Genomic DNA, 19,405 nt, shown 5'->3' on the forward strand with positions numbered 1-19,405 from the left:
CTTCTAACTAGATACTCTCTGTTGAAAGTTTTGGATTTGATTTGGTTTTGGTTTGTTGAGTGGTTTTATGGGGGGACAGGTATGTAACAACAGCAGAGATGCTTTCTATGCCTGGGATTCTAAATCTAATCCTAATCCTTAATGTACTCACAAAATTTTTAAATGCTCTGCAAAATAGGAAGGAAATATTCTATTGTGTTCTAATATTTGCTAAAAGTTGTCTTTAGAAACGCTAATCTTAATAGGTATCTTCCTTTGTCATGTGTCATTAGCCTTTTGGCCACTTACCTTAGGGCTCTTTGAAGGAGAGAGGCATAGGGCATAGGGAAAAACTTGTCACTTTGAGAGAAAATGAGAGGAACAAATGACTGGCTTAGAGCTGTTATGCAGTTATGGAGAACCACTCAATGAAACCAATAAAAATGTATACTTAGCACCTCTTATATCCCAGGACATGTTCTAAGTATTTTACATACATTTCTCATTAATTCACAAGTCACCCCTTTGAGATAGGTATTTATTTTGTCCTTATTTTCTAGATGAGGAAACTGAGGCTAAACTGACAGCTTATATGAGCTGGGGCAGGGGCGTGGGAAAGAGGAACCTGAACAGGGTAAGGAGGGGAATCTGAGTTTTATTTGGCTGGATGTAAGCAGTGTATTTTTTTGCTTAGATACCAAATATTTAAGTTATTCATCATTTCTGAAGGTAATACCATTTAGTCACTCACTGACAGTTGTTTAAGATGAATTTACTGTGTTTAGACATCCCTAGTTTCCTGGCTGGACCCCAATATGGTCTGGGGAAGCTGGCTTGAGGAGGGTCTTATTTTGTGGTTAAGGATATCATCTGTCCTACAGGTAGAAATGCCCCTTCTAAGGATGGAGTCTTTGATTTTATTGGTTTCATTATATTCCTCAAAACACTTGGAGCTGATTGAATAATTGTTCCTAAGATTTAAAATTTCATCTGAATTTAAAAGGTTGTTAAATTTCCTTTTTAAGGGAGGGTTTGGGAAGCAATCAGGAATTCGGGTGTCACCTCATGGATAGAGATAAAATTAACTATTTTCCTCAAGAAAATTGATATTTCTGAATCCCAGCTCTTCAATAATGAGAACTGGACTATTTTCACTTGATCTCTATTTTCTTGTTAGTAGGAAAACCCCTCTCCAGAGGTGCTGTGAGAAAGAATATTGGAGAAAATTTCTAGATCCCGGGATAAGAAACTCAACAGAGTCCAGCAATATTGTCATTAGAATAATAGTGTTCATTAAGTACTAGTTTTCATAATCCTGAAGCTTCATTTTACCACAGTTTGAAAGGCAACAAAGTGGGAGAGGAGGAAAACTGAGATGAATTACAGAGATGAAGTGAATGTGTTAAGGCAGGAAAGAAGCAGAGACTTGAATTCACTGAATGAAAATGAAAGAACATGCAATGTCCAAGTCAGAGCAAAAATGTTTTAGTTTATCTAGTTAATTCCTTAGGTTTACCTCTTAGTTCCCTCCTTATCTTGCATGTATACATAAACTTAGGCTTCCTAATAAAAAAATCATTTTGTTTTTCTCTCCAAAAGATACTAATGGACGTTTGTAGGAGATAAAGGGGCCAGGGTAGCAGTTTAGCTGAGGAATGTATCAGAAACTGTTCATTTTCTGTCCCCTGTCTTAGGCTGACGGGTTCCTTGATATGTTACCTGCTTCTGCTACTGATCCAAACTGCAGAACTTGTCTTTGGTCCCCAATGCCTCCAGGCAGTATCCAACAGAGAATCAATTCTAAAAGGAACCAGACCAATGTTTTCCAGCCCCTTCATTCTAGTGACTGAGGGAAGGAAAGAGTGGGAAGTGGGTATACATGTGTAGTGGATGGAAAGGAAATAGACTTTCAAGTTACTATACCTCTTCAGTTTATTTTACCAATAGAATTCTTCAACCGTATTATTTTTATTGTGTATGTATGGGAGAAGTTGGAGATGGTGACCTTGATTAGAATGTGTCTGGAGAGGAATAAATGGAGGGGATGAGTTGGTTATAAAAGATGTTGAAGTCTTGAAATAACGTGACCATTTGAAGAATTGTTTTAAACCAGAGTTTATAAAAATATCACTGATACAACCGGCCCCCTCATTTCCTTGCCACAGGAGACTTCTTGGACTGGAGACACTTGCTTAATAATAATAGCTAGTCTCTGATATTCCCAGTAGCTACCTCTATGTGAGGAAAGGATAGAAAACGTTCAGGACATCATCATACAAAGTACCAGTAGCAGTGACGCCTACACGGAAGACTTGGAACTGCAAACAGAGGCTGGGGTCACTTCAGTGACATCTGACGCTGTCCAACCAGAAGTTTGATTTTTGTTTTGGGGAGTGAGGAAGACGACTGCACTAAAGGACCAAAATAATTTCTTGACTATGCTTTCTCACTTGTTCTTGATTTTTTTGGCGGGAGAGGTGGTATTCCGGTAGATTTTCACATCCTATCTGGAGTTAAGGGGAGGATGGGGAAGCTCAGCCCTTCACCCAAGAATAACCCAGTTATGACATCTCTTCGCGTGGGAAGTGTTTCCCTCGGCACTGGGAGGATCTGAGGCTGCACCCCAGTGGGATTCCCTGCTTGAGTTGGAAGGCCACACAGAGTTAGATGCATATCAGAGCAAGAGTGCGGAGGATTTAGTTAGCTGGGGATGAAGTACCAGAAGGGAGAGACTCGAAGTCGAAGGGGCTTCCCCCAATTTGGAGGCGGGGGCTGTGCTGCGCAGAAGGGACTGGAAAGCCCGGTGACCGCCGTGGCCTGTGCCTTCCATAGAGGGTCTGATAGGGACGCGACGCGGCTGGGCACCGTGTCTGAGTCACGGGAGACGGCCCAGCGGTGCCCAGTGAGCCAGCGCCAGACCCTGGCGTCCTCCATCTTCTCTCCTGAGCTCCCCCTGCTCCAGCTGCCTGAGCCACGGACCGCAGCACCACACACCCCCGCGGGGGGGGACGCCGCGCCCCATCCCCGCCCCCGGCCCCACCCCAGCCCCCCCGCGGGGGCCCTGACCCCAACGCTGGCGGGCACTGGCTGAGCTCCGAGGCGGCGAGCCGGCAGCGAGGACGCCCAGAAGGGGTCCGGGCAACTGGGGGCGGCGGCGGCCGGGTCGGGGCTCCCCCCCCGCCCGCGCTCGCCGCGGCGGTGGTGCGTCCCGGAGGTTACCGGAAGTGGCCGCGCTCGGCGCTGCCATGTTGAGGAGCCGCCGCTGCCGCTGCCGCCGCCGCCGCCGCCGCTTTGTTGTCGCCTCCTCCGGCTGAGGAGGCTCCCCGAGCGGGGGGAGTGGGGAGGAGGGGGGTCGGCCGCCGCAGCTATGGAGGCCAACTGGACCACGTTCCTGTTCCAGGTACTGGGGGCCCCCCCGGGGGGTACGGGGGGGGACAGGGGGGCCGGGCCCCGGGCTGGCGGGCGGGCGCTCCTCCTCCCCTCCCTCCCGGCTCCGCTCTCCGGCCCGGCCTTAATCCCCCTTTGTTTTTCCGCCCGCCCGCCCCGGCGGAGCGGGGCTGCTGAGGTGAAAGGAGGCGGCCTCACGGGGTGCGGGGGAGAGAACAGGCCTCGGGGTGAACCCCGGCCCCCCCCAGCACACTCACGCACACGCACACACCCTTCCCTCCCGCCCTGAAGGGGAAGGGAGGAGGCCGGTCTCTGTCACCACCCGCGGCCCAGAGAAAGGAGGGCGCCGGGCCGCTGGATAGCGCGGGCCGCTCGGCCTCGGCGCGCCGGGCCCGGGCCAGCGCGGCGGTGTGAGGGGGGTCCCCAGGTCCTACTCTAAGTTTCCCCCCGCCCCCACTGCATCCATCTTTCGCTCGCTCTCCTTCCTTTTCACCTTCCTCTCCTTTTTGTGTGTGGTGACTTTCTGACCCCCCCCTTTCCCCACGAATAGCGGGTATCCCTGGGTTCCCCCGCCACTCCCCCTTCCCGCCGCCCCCCCCGTTGTGTTTACCTAGTTGGGGGTACTGTGAGTGTGTATTCCCTCCCCAAACTTTTTCACTGGATTTACATTTTTTTCTTTCCCAAGCCTCTGCCGAGCCTTGGCAGCTGACACCCTCTCCCTCTGTCCAGCTCTCCCGCCGTCCCATTCAGTCCGGGGAATCCCCCAGCCCGGCCGGGGAGGGGGAGCAGTGGGGGCCGGGACTCCAGGAGCGCTTTTTTCTCGCGTCCCACCTCGAACGTTTCCTCCAACCAAGTGGGGGAGACGGAAAGTGGCGAGAGCAAACAAAGTCAGCTTACAAAGCCCCCAGATGAGTCATTCGTTGGGGTGTTGGTCTCCACTTTTTGCAAGAAAACTTGAAAGTGACTGTAGCCGATACGTTGGCAATGCTCTTGCCAGTCTACTTTAGGTGAGGGACCCCTATCTGGAAGACATAGGCGGGGAGCTTGTATTTTTTGTGCTTCGTTTCTATTTGCAAACGAAGCACTAAATGGTCAGTAGTGATGAGCTGACGGGGAAACTTCGGAACCTGGGAAGGTTAGGAAGCTCGTCAAGTGAAGTGCGTTCTTCCCGCCTCTCGGAGTTATTTTCCTTCTTTGAGTAACTCCGTGAAATCCCAAACGCGTAGCTTGGGCGCTTGAGACCTTTTTGAATTAACCAGGAACGGATGCAAATTTTTCAGAAACTTCTCCCAGCCACTGGACCCATCCCAGTGGAATTAATACAGGGAGTTGGATAATTCAAACATTACCTTCGTGTAAAGCAGGTTTATTGTTTTAAGACATATATTCTTTCAAATGTGAGTAATTTGATTTTTAAGTAGTTGTTGAAATACATTCGAGCTTCTTAAAATTGAAGATACGCAAAATTATGGAACTCACAAACTTCCCTCCTTTCTCATTCTGATCTAGTCTTGCTTTACCGGGCTTTGTTGAGCTTGATAATTGTTATAAGTCAACTTAAAAATGCATTAGAAAATAATTGATATATAACTAGCTGGCATAAAGGTGGCAAATGCCCTCTCTAGAAAAGCTTTCAAATGGTCATTTTAAATTGTGGGATTAATGGGCCACTGAAGTGATTTTCATGTGAGGAATGAATTAGATTGACCATATTAAACTTGCTGTCTATAAACTTAATGGAGATTGAAAAAAATGAGAGTCCTTTATGTAAAGGAAAAACCTGTAACTAATTATTGGAAAACTAGTTGAAAAATCTTTTGGAATACTTTTATTATTCCTGGATAAAGCAAATGCCAAGCATTTATTGATCAACTTTTTAATTAGATTTTATATTATTTAATTTTTTTTCAGCTATTAAAATCTTTTTTTCCACCTGATGGAGAAGTGTGAAAGCTAATATTTGATCCTGGGCTTGGCAATGTGTGCAGTGAAAATTGTTGGAAAACTTATAATTTAGAGCCAAGGACAGTTGAATGGGTAAAGAATATTTCAGTCTTTTCTATGGAAAGGTATGAATAGATTTAGTTCCAGTTTTAAATAATTTTTATTGGGGAAATGGAGACTTAAACAGTCTTGTTTTGTTTCCTGGTGCATCCTATTGAATTTACATTTTAAAACAATTTAATACCTACTTGCTTTCCAGATAACCTGGTGGAAAGTGAAAGCCATAGGTGTTAAAATGTTTGATGGATGTTTCTCCTAACAGGACATTCAAGATATGACTCACTGATGCTAATTTGTTTCAGTACAAAATCTTTTACCCTCTGGCACTGTAGATTTAATGGTGCAGTATCCTACCACCCTGGGTGATGAAGTAACATTTGTTTTGTTTTTTGCCAGCCCCAGAAAAAGGACAACTTGGGAGGGTTTAAAAAGCCTTGCAGTTGAAAAAGATGGGAGATAAAATTAAAACTTTGGTTTGGTAATGCTAGTCATATAAAAGTCTACCCAGAAGTTATATATGTAGGTGTATATATATATTTTTAAATCGCTTAACTGAAGGCAGGCCATGGTTGTTGTTTTACTCTATCTCTCCCCCAGAGAACAAGTTGGGGAAACCCAGTTCCCCTCTTAGAAGGCTTCATGTAGAAGTGTGGGGGTCCTAGGAATCCTCAGAGATTTCCATAGTGGTCAAGGCATTCTACAGCATTTCACCCAAGAAGCAGGGACCTGGTGTGACCCTCGTGTGAGAGTGAGCTTCAGCAATGCTGTAAAAATACTTTATGTTGCCACAGACATCTGAATTGGTAAAATGGCAGTAAGTGCTTTTAGTACTCCATCACAGTAATGGTTGTTTAGAATTGAAAAATGCCTCTAAACACTATAAGTCTGAACTTTGTCCAGAAGATTTGCATTCCCTATTATCTGATCTGTTAGCCTTTGAAATTGTATATCTTGAGCTATCTTCAGCTATTAACCGTTTGTATACTGTATGGAAACTTGGGTATCCTACAGCCAGGTTGGAAAGGGGGTAAGATTAGAGTCCAGATTCTGTAGTTTCTACTGATGTAATCTTGGGTGGACACTGACATTTATAAGAGCTCCATAAATTAAATTAAAATTGGACTATAATTTGGTATGATCACTAAATCCAGAAAGATACTCATAAGTAAGTACACAATTTCTATGAGTACTTCCAGGACTCAAAGAGAGATTCAATCAAAATTATTAAATTGAAACTGGTAACTCTGGATACCGTACTTCCTAATGATTTGGGGGAGACTGGTTCTAGGTTTGGCTGTTGTGCTGCCATCAAGTAAGTAAATATGGAGCAATGTGTGGTAGAGATTCCTATCCATCAGAGGAGGAGCTCTGTGTGAGTGTGTGTGTGTCTGTCTCCTTGTTTTCTTTTTTTCTCCTTAAGTTAACTGTTGGACTAGTGATTATAGAGTGAGAAGGGTAAGTAAGTGTCTAGAGTGTCTAAGATGATGGGATGGGCTCCTCCTAGGACATTATATGCTTAAAGTATTTGGAACTCTTAACCTCTGAGTGCACGTATCTTTTTAGGATTACAAAACTCAAGCACAGGGGCTTGGGCTCACTCAGGAGTTTCAAAAATAATGTTGGTAAAGTACAACATATTAGGAAGAACTATTCCAGGAATTTTTCCCCCTCATTTCCTAAATGTTTATCGGTATGGAGGTCTGGAGAATTTTGGAAGAATCAAAACCAAGAGAGTAACTACTCATAAATACCAAGAACCTGATCCATGATGAAATTTTGGTTTCAGTGCAGCTAAAGTAAATTTCCAGACAGTGTCCAGCCTGGTTTTGGAGTGGAGAAGCACATTATAACAGCAAATGTCTAATAGTTTAACGGAACCTGTAACTGTTGGCAGGAGATGAAAATGAAAGGAATTTTGATTATTTATAGTTTGTTTTTTTTTGTCTTTGAGAGTTTGAACAACCAGTGTTGGTAAAGGATGCAGACTTCTAATGTAAGGTTAAATGAACTGAGAAAACTGACAGGTGTTTGGCTGTGGACTACCTTCACAGGTGCCTTCCAGGTTGATTAATAGCAGGTTTCATTTCAACCAAATCTTTTAGTAGTTAAGTGAAAACTTTAAAAGTAAACCTAACAAATAGCATATGTATTCAGAGGATTCGATTCCTTTTGTCACTTAGCAACAGCCTCCTTCCTTAGTCACTAAGACTGTTCTTATGGAAAAGGGAAGACTTAATGTCTTTCTTTTTCTAGGTAATAGACAAGTAGATGATTGCGTGCGTGCGTGTGTGTGTGTGTGTGTGTGTGTGTGTGGGTGGGTGGGTGGGTGTGGTTTGTGTATTACTGCAGTATGATACTGTTCAATACTTAAGTGTGGAGTGTAATTTTTTTGACAAGTTATTTAAACTTGGTTTCAGCACTGACAGACTAATGCAAACTGATTTCATCACCTGGTGTGTCCCTTATGAACCAGAGTGGTGTGTAGTTTAGTCAGCTGTTTGAAAGCAAGATCACTGTCAGCAACTTAGTCGCAAAAGTTTGTGTCCACACAGTGATTTTAATGCTTTGTATTGGCAACTCTGGAGAATAACTAGGTGGTTGCTGGATCTCTGCTGTAGAAAGTAGCTTACAGGCTCTTCGATTGTTTCTTCTGGTCTCTATTATCTGGAGCATGTTGAATTTGAAGATCATTGTGAGGGGCTGAGTTTCTGAAGTGTAAATGTTTGGTTTTAGACCCATGAAGGCTCTCATCACCAACAGCAGGCAGCACAGAACAGCTTGCTGCCCCTCCTGAGCTCTGCTGTGGAGCCCCCTGATCAGAAACCATTGCTTCCAATACCAATAACTCAGAAACCTCAGGCTGCACCAGAAACATTAAAGGATGCCATTGGGATTAAAAAAGAAAAACCCAAAACTTCATTTGTGTGCACTTACTGCAGTAAAGCTTTCAGGGACAGCTATCACCTGAGGCGCCACGAATCCTGCCACACAGGGATCAAGTTGGTGTCCCGGCCAAAGAAAACGCCCACCACGGTGGTTCCCCTTATCTCCACCATCGCTGGGGAGAGCAGCCGAACTTCGCTGGTCTCAACCATTGCAGGCATCTTGTCAACAGTCACTACATCTTCCTCGGGCACCAACCCCAGCAGCAGTGCCAGCACCACAGCTATGCCTGTGACCCAGTCTGTCAAGAAACCCAGTAAGCCTGTCAAGAAGAACCATGCTTGTGAGATGTGTGGGAAGGCCTTCCGAGATGTGTATCACCTCAATCGGCACAAGCTCTCCCATTCAGACGAAAAGCCCTTCGAGTGTCCTATTTGTAATCAGCGCTTCAAGAGGAAGGACCGGATGACTTACCATGTGAGGTCTCATGAAGGAGGCATCACCAAACCCTATACTTGCAGTGTTTGTGGGAAAGGCTTCTCGAGGTACTGCATTTTGCTTTTTTTCATTATGGTAGCCAGTGAACTTCAATGTTGTTTCTGTGTGCTTTAGAAGATTTATGTGAGGATAGATGTGGGCAGGCCTGTGTTATTACAGGAGATTAGTGATAAAGTATTACACTTCCAAGTCTAATTTCAGTTTGGTGTGATTGACAAGTGGTGACATAGTGATTAACTTATTATTTCATTTAAGAAGTACCTTGGTGGACTCAGGTCTTCATTTGGTACATGGATACTTATCGCTACAAAACCACCAAATTCCAGTTCAGTTGGGTGACTAGGCATGAGGTTCACTGTCTGCGCAAATCAGTTATTTTCTGGAAGTTGGGATGACCTTTGATACTCGTAATAAAACTTTTAAGAAAATGTTTTTCCATTTTTCTGTGGTTACTAACATTTCACTAATATTCATTTTTAAAGGCTTGTAAAATATAAAGTATATATAGTAGTAGCTGTTTTTGGCAAGTGTCAGGACTAAAACTTTGGGTATTGTGTAATTAATTGTAAAGAATCAAGACCTAATATGATTTGATGTTGACTAGGAGAGAAAACATGTAAAGGACTTTTATTTATGGTAAGAGAGGTAAGGAGGCTTGCACTGGGGGGTGGGGGAGTTGGTAATTCTGTTAGCTTTCTTTAAAATGCCCCCTACCCGAATCTGCCAAGCATGTAAACATCACAGTAAGTAGCATTTCTCTATGTGTGTTCCATTATATCTTCTGTTGAAACTCTCTCTTTCACAGGCCTGACCACTTAAGCTGTCACGTAAAACATGTCCATTCAACAGAAAGACCCTTCAAATGCCAAGTAAGAGTTAAAATGACTTATCCTTAGTGTAGCACTTAATGCACATTATCCAGAAGGTCTGAGCCAATCAAATCTCACCGTTCTTGAATAGTCTTAAAAATCACTGATTTGAGTAAATGTGGTCCATTTGACTTGAGTAAATGTGGTCCATTTGAATTCTAGTTTTATAAAATATGAATGACAGCTTCTATTTCTGTGGTGCAAGATCATTTAAAAATGTAAATGTGTTTTTTTGTTTTTTGTTAAGCTACATTTCCCTTTCCTTGGGTAACAGTGTTTATTGTTATAAGAAAAAAAATGTAGTCTAGCAAAGGTCATGTATTGAAATGAATAAATGAATGAAGTGCTTGAAATTAATTTCTGGGTTGATGGTTGAGGTTGTTTTAACTGTAATAGAAGAAAATATGAATATTCCTCCAAATGTTATCACTTACTGGATTTTTGTCTGCTATTGTCAAATTAGAGCATTTTCTAGTTGTTTGATAATCTATTCATGTTAATGATTTTATAAGTCATGATAATGAAAAGGTTAAGAATCTTGCTAAGTCAAATTACTGTTTTAGGTGTCAGTAATTCTAGTTTGTTGCTGGAAGTCTTTTTGTGTTCCTTTCAGTGAAATTTGTTAATGATTTTATTAAGTAAATGATTTGGATTCTAAGAAAAATTCAGTTAGAGGAAGAAAGCTAGTGTCATTTTGAGTGAGTGCCTTCTATGCGCGAGGCCTTGGGCCAGGCTCTTAATCCACCAGTAATTTTGTGAGGTAGGTATTATCATTTTCCAGATGAAGAAACAAATTTAGATAGGTTAACAAACTTGCTCAGTGTTACACTGTTGAGTGAATTGGGGAGCTGGATTTAAATCTAGGTTTAACTGACTCTAAAGCTCACATCTTCTCACTACTCTGTGTTGACATTTTTTCTTCCCCTAAAATGTAAGGGTCTATCTAGAATTCACCAAGTGTTTTATTATGATTATGATTCCACGTAACACATACAATTAAAATTCAACTAACTCAGTCTGCTTGCTGATATGGGTAGGATAATGCCTAGAATATAACGTACTTTAAAATGAGTAGAACAGGATAGTCTATATTTAAAAAAAGTTTTCCTCCCTCATGCAGACATGCACTGCTGCCTTTGCCACCAAAGACAGACTGCGGACACACATGGTGCGCCACGAAGGCAAGGTATCGTGTAACATCTGTGGGAAGCTCCTGAGCGCAGCATACATCACCAGCCACTTAAAGACACACGGGCAGAGCCAAAGTATCAACTGTAATACATGTAAACAAGGCATCAGTAAAAGTAGGTGACACTTCAAATTGTATTTCTTTTGCATTTCAGATCATGAAATCTAGATGTTTTTATAATGTATCAAAAGTGTTTTCGCTGTACTCTCAAGACTGTAGTATTGTTCATCTTACATGTCTCCTGCTATTACTAAAGTGTGCAAACACGCAGTAATGGAGAGTATGTATTAGTATTGGAAATAAACTTCACATGCATGTATATAAACAGCACTGATTTTGCTTTCAATCCTGTGCTTGTCTACTAATAACACCCATGTTAGAAAAGCAAAATTTCCCCATAGCTGTTTTTCAGTGTGCCCCTTCTTTGGGATTTGAATAAAAAAGCTCTAGTGTGTGTGAATTGTGGCAGCAGAAGCCACACTAGGAAGTTGCATTATACCCAAGCAATTTTAATTGTTTTTATTTAATGTTAGGAAGATTCTCAAGCATCAGTGTCTCCTAACTCCTGATTGTATTAAGAACATGTCCTTAATAACCTTAAAGATGAAAGCACTGTTAGTAAATTCGCTTCTCAAATCCAAATCTGTATAAATAGAATATCAAACCTAATTTAAGGTTTAAAGGCTTTGCTTACCTTAAATTCAAAGTTGAAGATAGAATATTCCAGGGACTTGTAGATAAAATTCAATATTTGCATTTACCCTGGCTTTTTCTTTAAGATCTTCCTAACCACCAGAAGAAAGTGTTTTCCTAATTCTATATTCTATTATATATGCAAATGTACTTTATGCAGCAGAAACATCAAATTCTCAAAATAGGTGAACAAAAGTGAGTAGGAAAGAATGCTTAGTCTGTTTTAATCGCATCCATTTTTGCTTCCTTGTAAGTCCGTTGGGTTTATTATCCAGCATGTCACTCTTTAACTTTACAAATTTTTAATTTTAGTGTACATCATTATGGTCACATGACCCAGTATTTTAGATATTTTGGTGAACATTATAGTCCATGCTAGTATTACCCAAGTTCCATTCTAAAAGACACTTGTGGGGTGGCTGGTTAGCTCAGTTGGTTAGAGCGTGGTGCTAATAACACCAAGGTTGCCGGTTCGATCCCTGCATGGGCCATTGTGAGCTGTGCCCTCCTTAAAAAAAAAAAAGCACATGAATGTTACAAACAGGAAAAATAAAAATAAAAGACACTTGCTTTCTAAAATAACAAAGAATTATTTTCTCTTTTCATTTTCTCTAGATTTCTAGTTTGTGTGTGTGTGTGTGTGTGTGTGTGTTTTAACTATTTATTTTAAGTGTGCCTTTTCAGGACCCATCAGCTCCAAGTCAAGTAGTTGTCCCAATCCAGCTGTGGAGGGCGCAGCCTACAGTGGCCCATGCGGGGATCAAACTGGCAACCTTTTCGTTAAGAGCACTGAGCTCTAACCAACTGAGCTAACCAGCCGCCCTCTAGCTTTCTAGTTTTTTAAATTAATTTATCTGTTTTGACTAATTTAGACACGAGCAGCAAAAAAGATGCACTGTAGTAAAAACTAGCAAGTCAAATGATAAAGATCATAGAGGCATGAGGAGTCAAAATATCTTAAGTTTTGGGTTTTGGAAAAAATGGCCGCACTTTTTCAAAGTAAATGTAGTATTTCTGGTTTGTCTTTGGAGTAGCATGCATGAATGAAGAGACCAGCAACCAGAAGCAGCAGCAGCAGCAGCAGCAGCAACAACAACATGTGACAAGCTGGCCAGGGAAGCAGGTAGAGACACTGAGACTGTGGGAGGAAGCTGTCAAAGCAAGAAAGAAAGGTAAGATGAGGCTTCTAGTGCCCAAAGTATGGCTAGAGAAATATTTTCATTCAGTGTGCCAAGTGATCAAAGAAGCCACAGCTTAGGGAATCCAGCTTTATGGAAACATGGGAATGCTATATGCTGGGAAGTATAAATTATTGGCAACAAAGCTTTCAAGCTTCCAGATCAGTTTTTTAACTAGGAAATAAAAATTCTCAGTATTTCTTGTCATATTCTTTCTTTTGATTTACTTTTTGTTACAAATTTAGAACAAATTTGGTCCTTTGCTATGTATTTCAGAGGTCTGTTTGTATGTTTATTTTTATGTCAAACTCTAGGCATTACAGCCCCTTTTTTCTATATAAAATATTCCCACTTTTAGAGGCGGATGAAATATCCTTAAGTATACGTAAGTTCACTTTCTTACAACTGTGCTATTTTCTGCTGTTTAGTGTTCTTTCTGTGTTGTTTTATTTATTACATGTTTCAGATTTTATAATGCTGACGTCTTTTCTCTTGGTCTCACCCTTAATCTCATTCATTCTGTCACTGGGCCTGGCATTAGCTTAATATATATGTACTTCATTTGTTAAAGACTGTTGTAATTGCTACTAAAATTGAGAATGGTTTGCTTTTCTCTCATATGTGTCTTATAAAGAATCAGTTGGAATATCAGTTTTCAATACAACTTTTTAACTTAACTAGTTGTAGCTTTGGCTTCCGGACTATTGTGCAGCCATTTCAGGTAAATCATTTTGTCAGTGTACCAACAGCTACAGGACAGATTCCTAAATTCCTTCTTTTCTTCCCCCATTCCTGCCATGTCTTACTGTTTTGTTTTAAATTCATAAGGAATCCTCTGCATGTAGGCTCCTCTGTAATTCCTTTGCTGTGTACTTTCTTCCATCCTTCGCTTTCATGTGGTGGGACTGTTCCCTTCCTCAGATCCCCTCTAAACAGTCTGTACTTGGATGAAAATAAAAGAAATAGCATCTTTTTCATACATCTACTGGCATTGGAGGAAAAGAATGCAGCAGTCCAGATAGGCTTTCCACTCTTCCTCAGATGCCTCTTGTTCCTATCTTCCAAGAGAAGATTTGTCGTTATTTTGATAAAATGTTTTATGGTAGGAGAAGGGGTAGGGAATGGAGGGAGGAGGGTAGAAAAATGTGTATGTGTATATATGCTATGATAATTGCATAGCAGGCTTAAAGCATATTATGAAGGATGTTTTACTCAGAGAAGGAGTAGCAGTGTTTAAGTTATAGAAAAGGACACTGTTAGATTAAAAAGAAAATGTGGGAAGGAGGTGGAGAGATGGCACGTGGGAGAGTGAAAACTCCTTCTTTGGTGAACACAGGAGAAAATCCTTAGCAATGCTACCATCACCTCAAAAGTGAGTTGGTTTTCTCCCTCATTCTCTCTTTCTGGACTCTTCTGTTTGGTATTGTATTTCAGTTTGCTTGCATAATAAGACTCAATTGTTTAGCTCATCTTCTGACCTCCATGAAACAGAATGTTATTGTATTCCCATTCGTAACATGAATCTCTCTGGAAATGACCACTGATGTTAGAAATTTCTGTTTTCATGTTAGTAAATGTCACATTTTGGGGGAGAGGAGACTCCTGGCCTGAAAACCTAAACTTGAATCAACATGTCCCTTTTAAATATTGTGCTTAAGTAATGTAAGTTCCCAAACTTGGATGATAATCAGATCATCATCTTTGCAGCTTTTAAAAAAATACAGATCTCCCCAGTTCCATCTAAATCTCACTCTAGAATTTCCTGGGAAGCCATTTTTTACAAAGTTCCCTAAATGACTTTGATCATTAGCCAGGTTTGGTAATCCCCGATACAGAGTACGGAGTATGCCATAGTTACATCATATTGATCAAGGAAGGGCTGCTTATTGACTCAGAGGTGATTTGACCCATATATGGAATGCGTGCAGACCTTCATCTTTAGTCTCAAATGCATTTTTCCATTTTGATAGCCAAGTCACAGCCAGCTCACCCTTCTTGTCTTCGTACTACTATTTCGTGACACACCAGCAGGTGGTGCTGAATTTTGTTGAGAGGTTGGGTGGGGGTGTCACCTCTGAAGGAAGTTTTTTTTTAAGAAAGCTTTGCTGGACAAGAAAGACCAGGGTCTCCCCAACTCTCTGGAAGGTCTCCTTGTGTGGTTAGTCCTCCTTGGTGTGGTTGGTGGTGTGTGTAATATGTGCAGTGAAATGACGGCATAAAGTAGGCGGTTACGTCAGCATCAGAAAGAGAAGAAATGGGAGTGGGGAGGGGAACATAAACCTACTGAGGGATATTTTTTTCTTAACATAGTTAAGACACAACCAGAAACAATACGATTTTTCTAAGACTGAAGTAAATAGATGATATTAAAATAGCTTGTTTATCAGTCTCTGTTTATGGATTTTTAAAACCTTAACAGAATTCTTTACCTCTGGGAAGTCTTAAGAATACATATAGCATTGAGAACACACACCTCTTTCTGATAGTTACCGTGTGCCTTGTGAGGAGATTCTCTGATTATCTGTTATTGTGTAACTGTGGCCCGGCTCTGTGTAAACAGCCTCTTATTGCATGGCCTGCTGGTGATTGGCTCTTCCCAGGAAAGTCTTTAGAACTTAGAGGAACTGCATAAAGTGGTAGTAAGAATACTTTAGTCCTCCTTGATCTCTCTGCCCCCAGAGTGCTTTGCAGAAATTAACTCATCTTCCAGTATTATTGTGATGCGGGTAAGTAAATCTAAACTGGAAACCAGAAGTGCCAGGGCTAATCAAGTTGCCTAAGTCCTGGAGGGAGGTACAGCATCAGAAAAGAGATTCGCACACACTGAGATTCCTGGCTCCCAGTCTTGTGCTCAGAAGGATCCTCCCTTCCTGATGAAAACTACTTGGTAGAAAACGAATTTAATTTATTAAATGTTTGTTCTTTTTAATTAAGAGAAGTTGATTCAGAAGCTGTTTATGAATTTTGTTCACTGTTTTGAGAGTCTAAAGGCCCTTTTATCTTCTTATTTTAGAAGCTGCTAACCTGTGCCAAACCTCCACGGCTGCTACGACACCTGTGACTCTCACTACTCCATTCAATATAACATCCTCTGTGTCATCTGGGACTATGTCAAACCCAGTCACAGTGGCAGCTGCAATGAGCATGAGAAGTCCAGTAAATGTTTCAAGTGCAGTTAACATAACCAGCCCAATGAACATAGGGCACCCTGTCACTATAACCAGTCCGTTATCCATGACCTCTCCTTTAACACTCACTACCCCAGTCAACCTCCCCACCTCCGTCACTGCTCCAGTGAATATAGCACACCCTGTCACAATCACGTCTCCGATGAACCTGCCCACGCCTATGACGTTAGCTGCCCCTCTTAATATAGCAATGAGGCCTGTAGAGAGCATGCCTTTCTTACCCCAAGCTTTGCCTACATCACCACCTTGGTAAACAGTATTATAAAATCAAAATATGGGTTAAAGTAAATATTTACCAGCAACTTACTTTTAGTTTATTAAAGCAAAAAGTAAACCATGAAATTGGGAGATTTTGTCACATTAGTTAGTATAGTAGCATTTTTCTCCAATTTGGCTGGGATTGTTCAAAGTAGGGTGTGTGCGTAACATCACTGGACCACTTTAGTTTAATCAGAAATTCCTTTTAGCTGACAGCACTGCTTAAACAGGATAGTAGTTGGCAAGATGAAATGCCAGAATTAAAATCAGTCATAAAAAAGCAAAACCCATTTCAAAATAAAAAAAAAAACAGCATTAGTTTCTAATCCCAAGAAATCATTTTATTCTAAACACTAGCAGAACTCTTCTCTCAATGCAAGGTGGATAACTGATTTTAACCTGAAGTTCTAAATCCACGGATTGAGAGCTAGTGTAGAATTGTCTGTGTTTATTGTTTTTATGAGTAAATACATGCATTGTCATAATAAAATGCATTTCAGAGAATATGCATTTTACCTTTGGGAATATGTTAATTTCAGGCAGCATTCCCTATGGGAAAGGTGATACCAGCTCTGATATGCAAAGCATATGATAATTTATCATTCTAACTTCAACATATAATAGGGATTGTGACCTGATATTTGGAGATGTAAATATTGCTCAGCATATTAATCCTGATGGTATATAGCATTGTAGTTGACTTTTTAAAAAAAATTTAAAAATATATATACAAATTGTGTTTTGGTAAGAAAAGGCCGCACCTGACAAAGGAGAAGTCAAGTGTACGGACAGGCAGACTCCTGACAAATGGAGGCTAATGGGACTCCTATTCAGGAGCCAAGGAGTACTTTGGAACACTTAAAATTATTGCTTTAAATTGGAAGACGCTGAGGCACTGGGATGTGATAGGCCCCTCTCTCTCCCAATCACAGCCTGTTGATATTACAACAGGGAAAGATGTGTTAGTTGCTCACTAGAGTTTATGTCTTATATTAAATTGTATACAGTTTTTATTCTAACCACTAACTAGGTAGTATGCCCCTTCAGAACAAGCAGAGTGTTTTGTTTGTTTCTCTCATTTCTCCTTTCATAATCAAGTATTGTGCAGATTTGTTCAACTTTGTAAATATGGACATCACTTTTTTTTCTTTGAGAAAACACTTGTATCAGCTTTGTGGTATTTTCAGGGAGACAACTGTCTGCACTCCCTGTAGAAACCCAGCAATGATTATGCACGTTAAGACATGTGCTTTTTATTTCTTAGCAGGATATTTTATCTCTGTACATAAAGTAGAAACCAAAAGCTAGGGAAACAGATACTCTTTACACCATCATGCTACACATTAATGTTTTTAAAGCATTGTGTTTTAAAAAATAGTTACTAAAACCAAGACGCTGTGATTTTTTTTTTTTTAAGTTGCGATACGGTTTTGGTTTTTTTCCTTTTTTAATCTTGCAGTTACAAGAAATGGAAATTAGTTGTTAATCTTGCAGAATGTTTGCAGGACTGACTATCAAACTGGATGACTTCCGCACCCCACTGTGTCAGTTCAAGCATCAAAATACCTTGCATCTGAGGCAAACTTCTTACATCAGAGACAGGTATCTGTGTGTCATTATACAAAACAGTTCGAGGGGGTTGAACTACATAGTAAAAAATAAATAAATAGTACTTAGTGTAAAATAATTTTATAAATGATCTTTTGTACTTTAGGACATTAAATTGTACAACTTTTGTATATATAAAAGCTTAGGAACTTTCTGTTTAGCAGGAAGGCAACACATTCCTACACTTTTAATGTATATGTTTGTTATAATGTCCATGTAAACATGCCCTATGTTTGTGCCTTTTAATTAGTTTGTCTCAATAAACAAAATGTAGAGAAAAATATGTAGCTATGACTTTGTTACAACTGTTCCTATCCACAGTACAAAGATGGTTTGTTTGTAATATTTAGAGCATTATGTGTGGACTACTGGAAGGACTCATGTAGGGAAGGCCCAGGCATGGCCCTGCTGAGGCTTAGATTGGGCAGGTGGCGGCCACGTTTGGAGGAAGCCCACACTTCCTGGCATGCAGCCCCAGGACGGGGTTCTGGCTCTGCCTGCTGGGGCCTGTCATCTCTGACGGGGCTGGTAATCACAGTCCTCCGTGATTCCGACAGCCCAGGCTTCCTCCACGGTGGCCCAAGTTGTGGTTCTCAGTGGGGGCAGGTGTGAACCCTACCCCCAGGCTAGAGTGTGGTTGTCAGAACCCTGAAAGTATTAGTTCTTAAGGAAAAAAAAAAAGATATATACTAGAAATGATTGTTTTATCAATTCATTGTATAATAAACAGGAGTGAGACTTCATTGTATGACTTCAGTTAAATGCTATTTTGTATGAATTCTTTATTCACTTAAGAAGCTTGTCTGCAATAATAAAGCCACGTTGTGTCTTCTTTTGGGAGGGAGAGAGCTGGCAGGATGGGGGTGGCGGCGGGGCCACTGAAAGGGGGGCCGAGTAGGTTGTATGGTGAAATTCTCCTGTGTCTTGGAACTGGAATTGAGTTTTGATGCTGATGAACTGATTCAACCAAGTGTTGAAGGCACAACGGCCACTGCTCTACGAAAAAGCAGAGATGTTTTTCCTCTCTGGTTGTAACCTGGTTGAGAGCTTCCCCTGTATCAGATTGGCAGCTGGACAGTTGTATTAGCTAATCCTCAAATCTGACATCAGCCTGTTATGCTCTAGGGTTCACTGCTTGGCCTGCATTTGCCTTTTATTGTGTATTCATTTTCCTCCTAAGGTGTGCTCCTAAATGAAGGTTTCTATGTAAGCAGATGATTTTTCCTGTCAATACCAGCACTGTATTACTAACATGCAAAATACTGCAGATTTATTTTGACAAATTAAAGTTAACCGGTCACAAATGCTATGATGGATTGCTTAATATCTCAGAAGCTTCACCAGTTCACTATGATGATAGAGAAATTTTTGAAGCACTGCTTCTCCAGGTGTACACATCTCAGTATTGGGCTGGAGAGAGAGGGAGGGGACTAATGTCAGGCTGGTTGGTATTGAGATACCACGGAGAAGGGAGGGTGGAATGCTCCATACTAACTGCAGGATAATTACCCCTGCCATTCAGCTCGAGTAAAGTCCAGGAAGTCAGGCGTTGGGGCAGTGGCCACAGGCTTAGGCCCCTGTCCTATCCAAAAGAGAAGATGGGTTTAGAACATTTCTTACACTCTAAAACCCAGTTTCTTTACTTGAAATGGGCTTTAGACTGGGTCTCCA

At 41.2% G+C, this 19,405-nt stretch overlaps 1 protein-coding gene and 1 non-coding gene across 7 annotated transcripts; both read left to right on the top strand.

Annotated features, from left to right (window-relative positions):
• The first annotated feature begins 3,201 nt into the window (after nucleotides 1-3,201).
• On the top strand, nucleotides 3,202-19,040 carry VEZF1 (vascular endothelial zinc finger 1). 6 transcript variants are annotated; one of them, XM_033090228.1, is made up of 7 exons: nucleotides 3,250-3,379; nucleotides 5,278-5,435; nucleotides 8,104-8,798; nucleotides 9,557-9,620; nucleotides 10,723-10,924; nucleotides 12,537-12,674; nucleotides 15,694-19,040. In XM_033090228.1, the coding sequence occupies exons 2-7, from the start codon at nucleotides 5,400-5,402 to the stop codon at nucleotides 16,119-16,121; spliced, it is 1,563 nt and encodes a 520-aa protein (XP_032946119.1). In that variant the 5' UTR covers nucleotides 3,250-3,379; nucleotides 5,278-5,399; the 3' UTR covers nucleotides 16,122-19,040. The 6 variants fall into 6 exon arrangements, with proteins under 6 accessions (XP_032946120.1, XP_032946123.1, XP_032946119.1 ...); XM_033090227.1 differs by having other exon boundaries at nucleotides 12,534-12,674; nucleotides 15,694-19,038; XM_033090230.1 differs by having other exon boundaries at nucleotides 10,741-10,924; nucleotides 12,534-12,674; nucleotides 15,694-19,038.
• Nucleotides 11,920-11,993, top strand: TRNAI-AAU (transfer RNA isoleucine (anticodon AAU)). The gene has a single exon. It is a non-coding gene; the product is annotated as a tRNA-Ile (tRNA).
• Nucleotides 19,041-19,405: the final 365 nt, after the last annotated feature.

Source organism: Rhinolophus ferrumequinum, chromosome 21, assembly GCF_004115265.2.
Source record: "Rhinolophus ferrumequinum isolate MPI-CBG mRhiFer1 chromosome 21, mRhiFer1_v1.p, whole genome shotgun sequence".
Lineage (NCBI taxonomy): Eukaryota > Metazoa > Chordata > Mammalia > Chiroptera > Rhinolophidae > Rhinolophus > Rhinolophus ferrumequinum.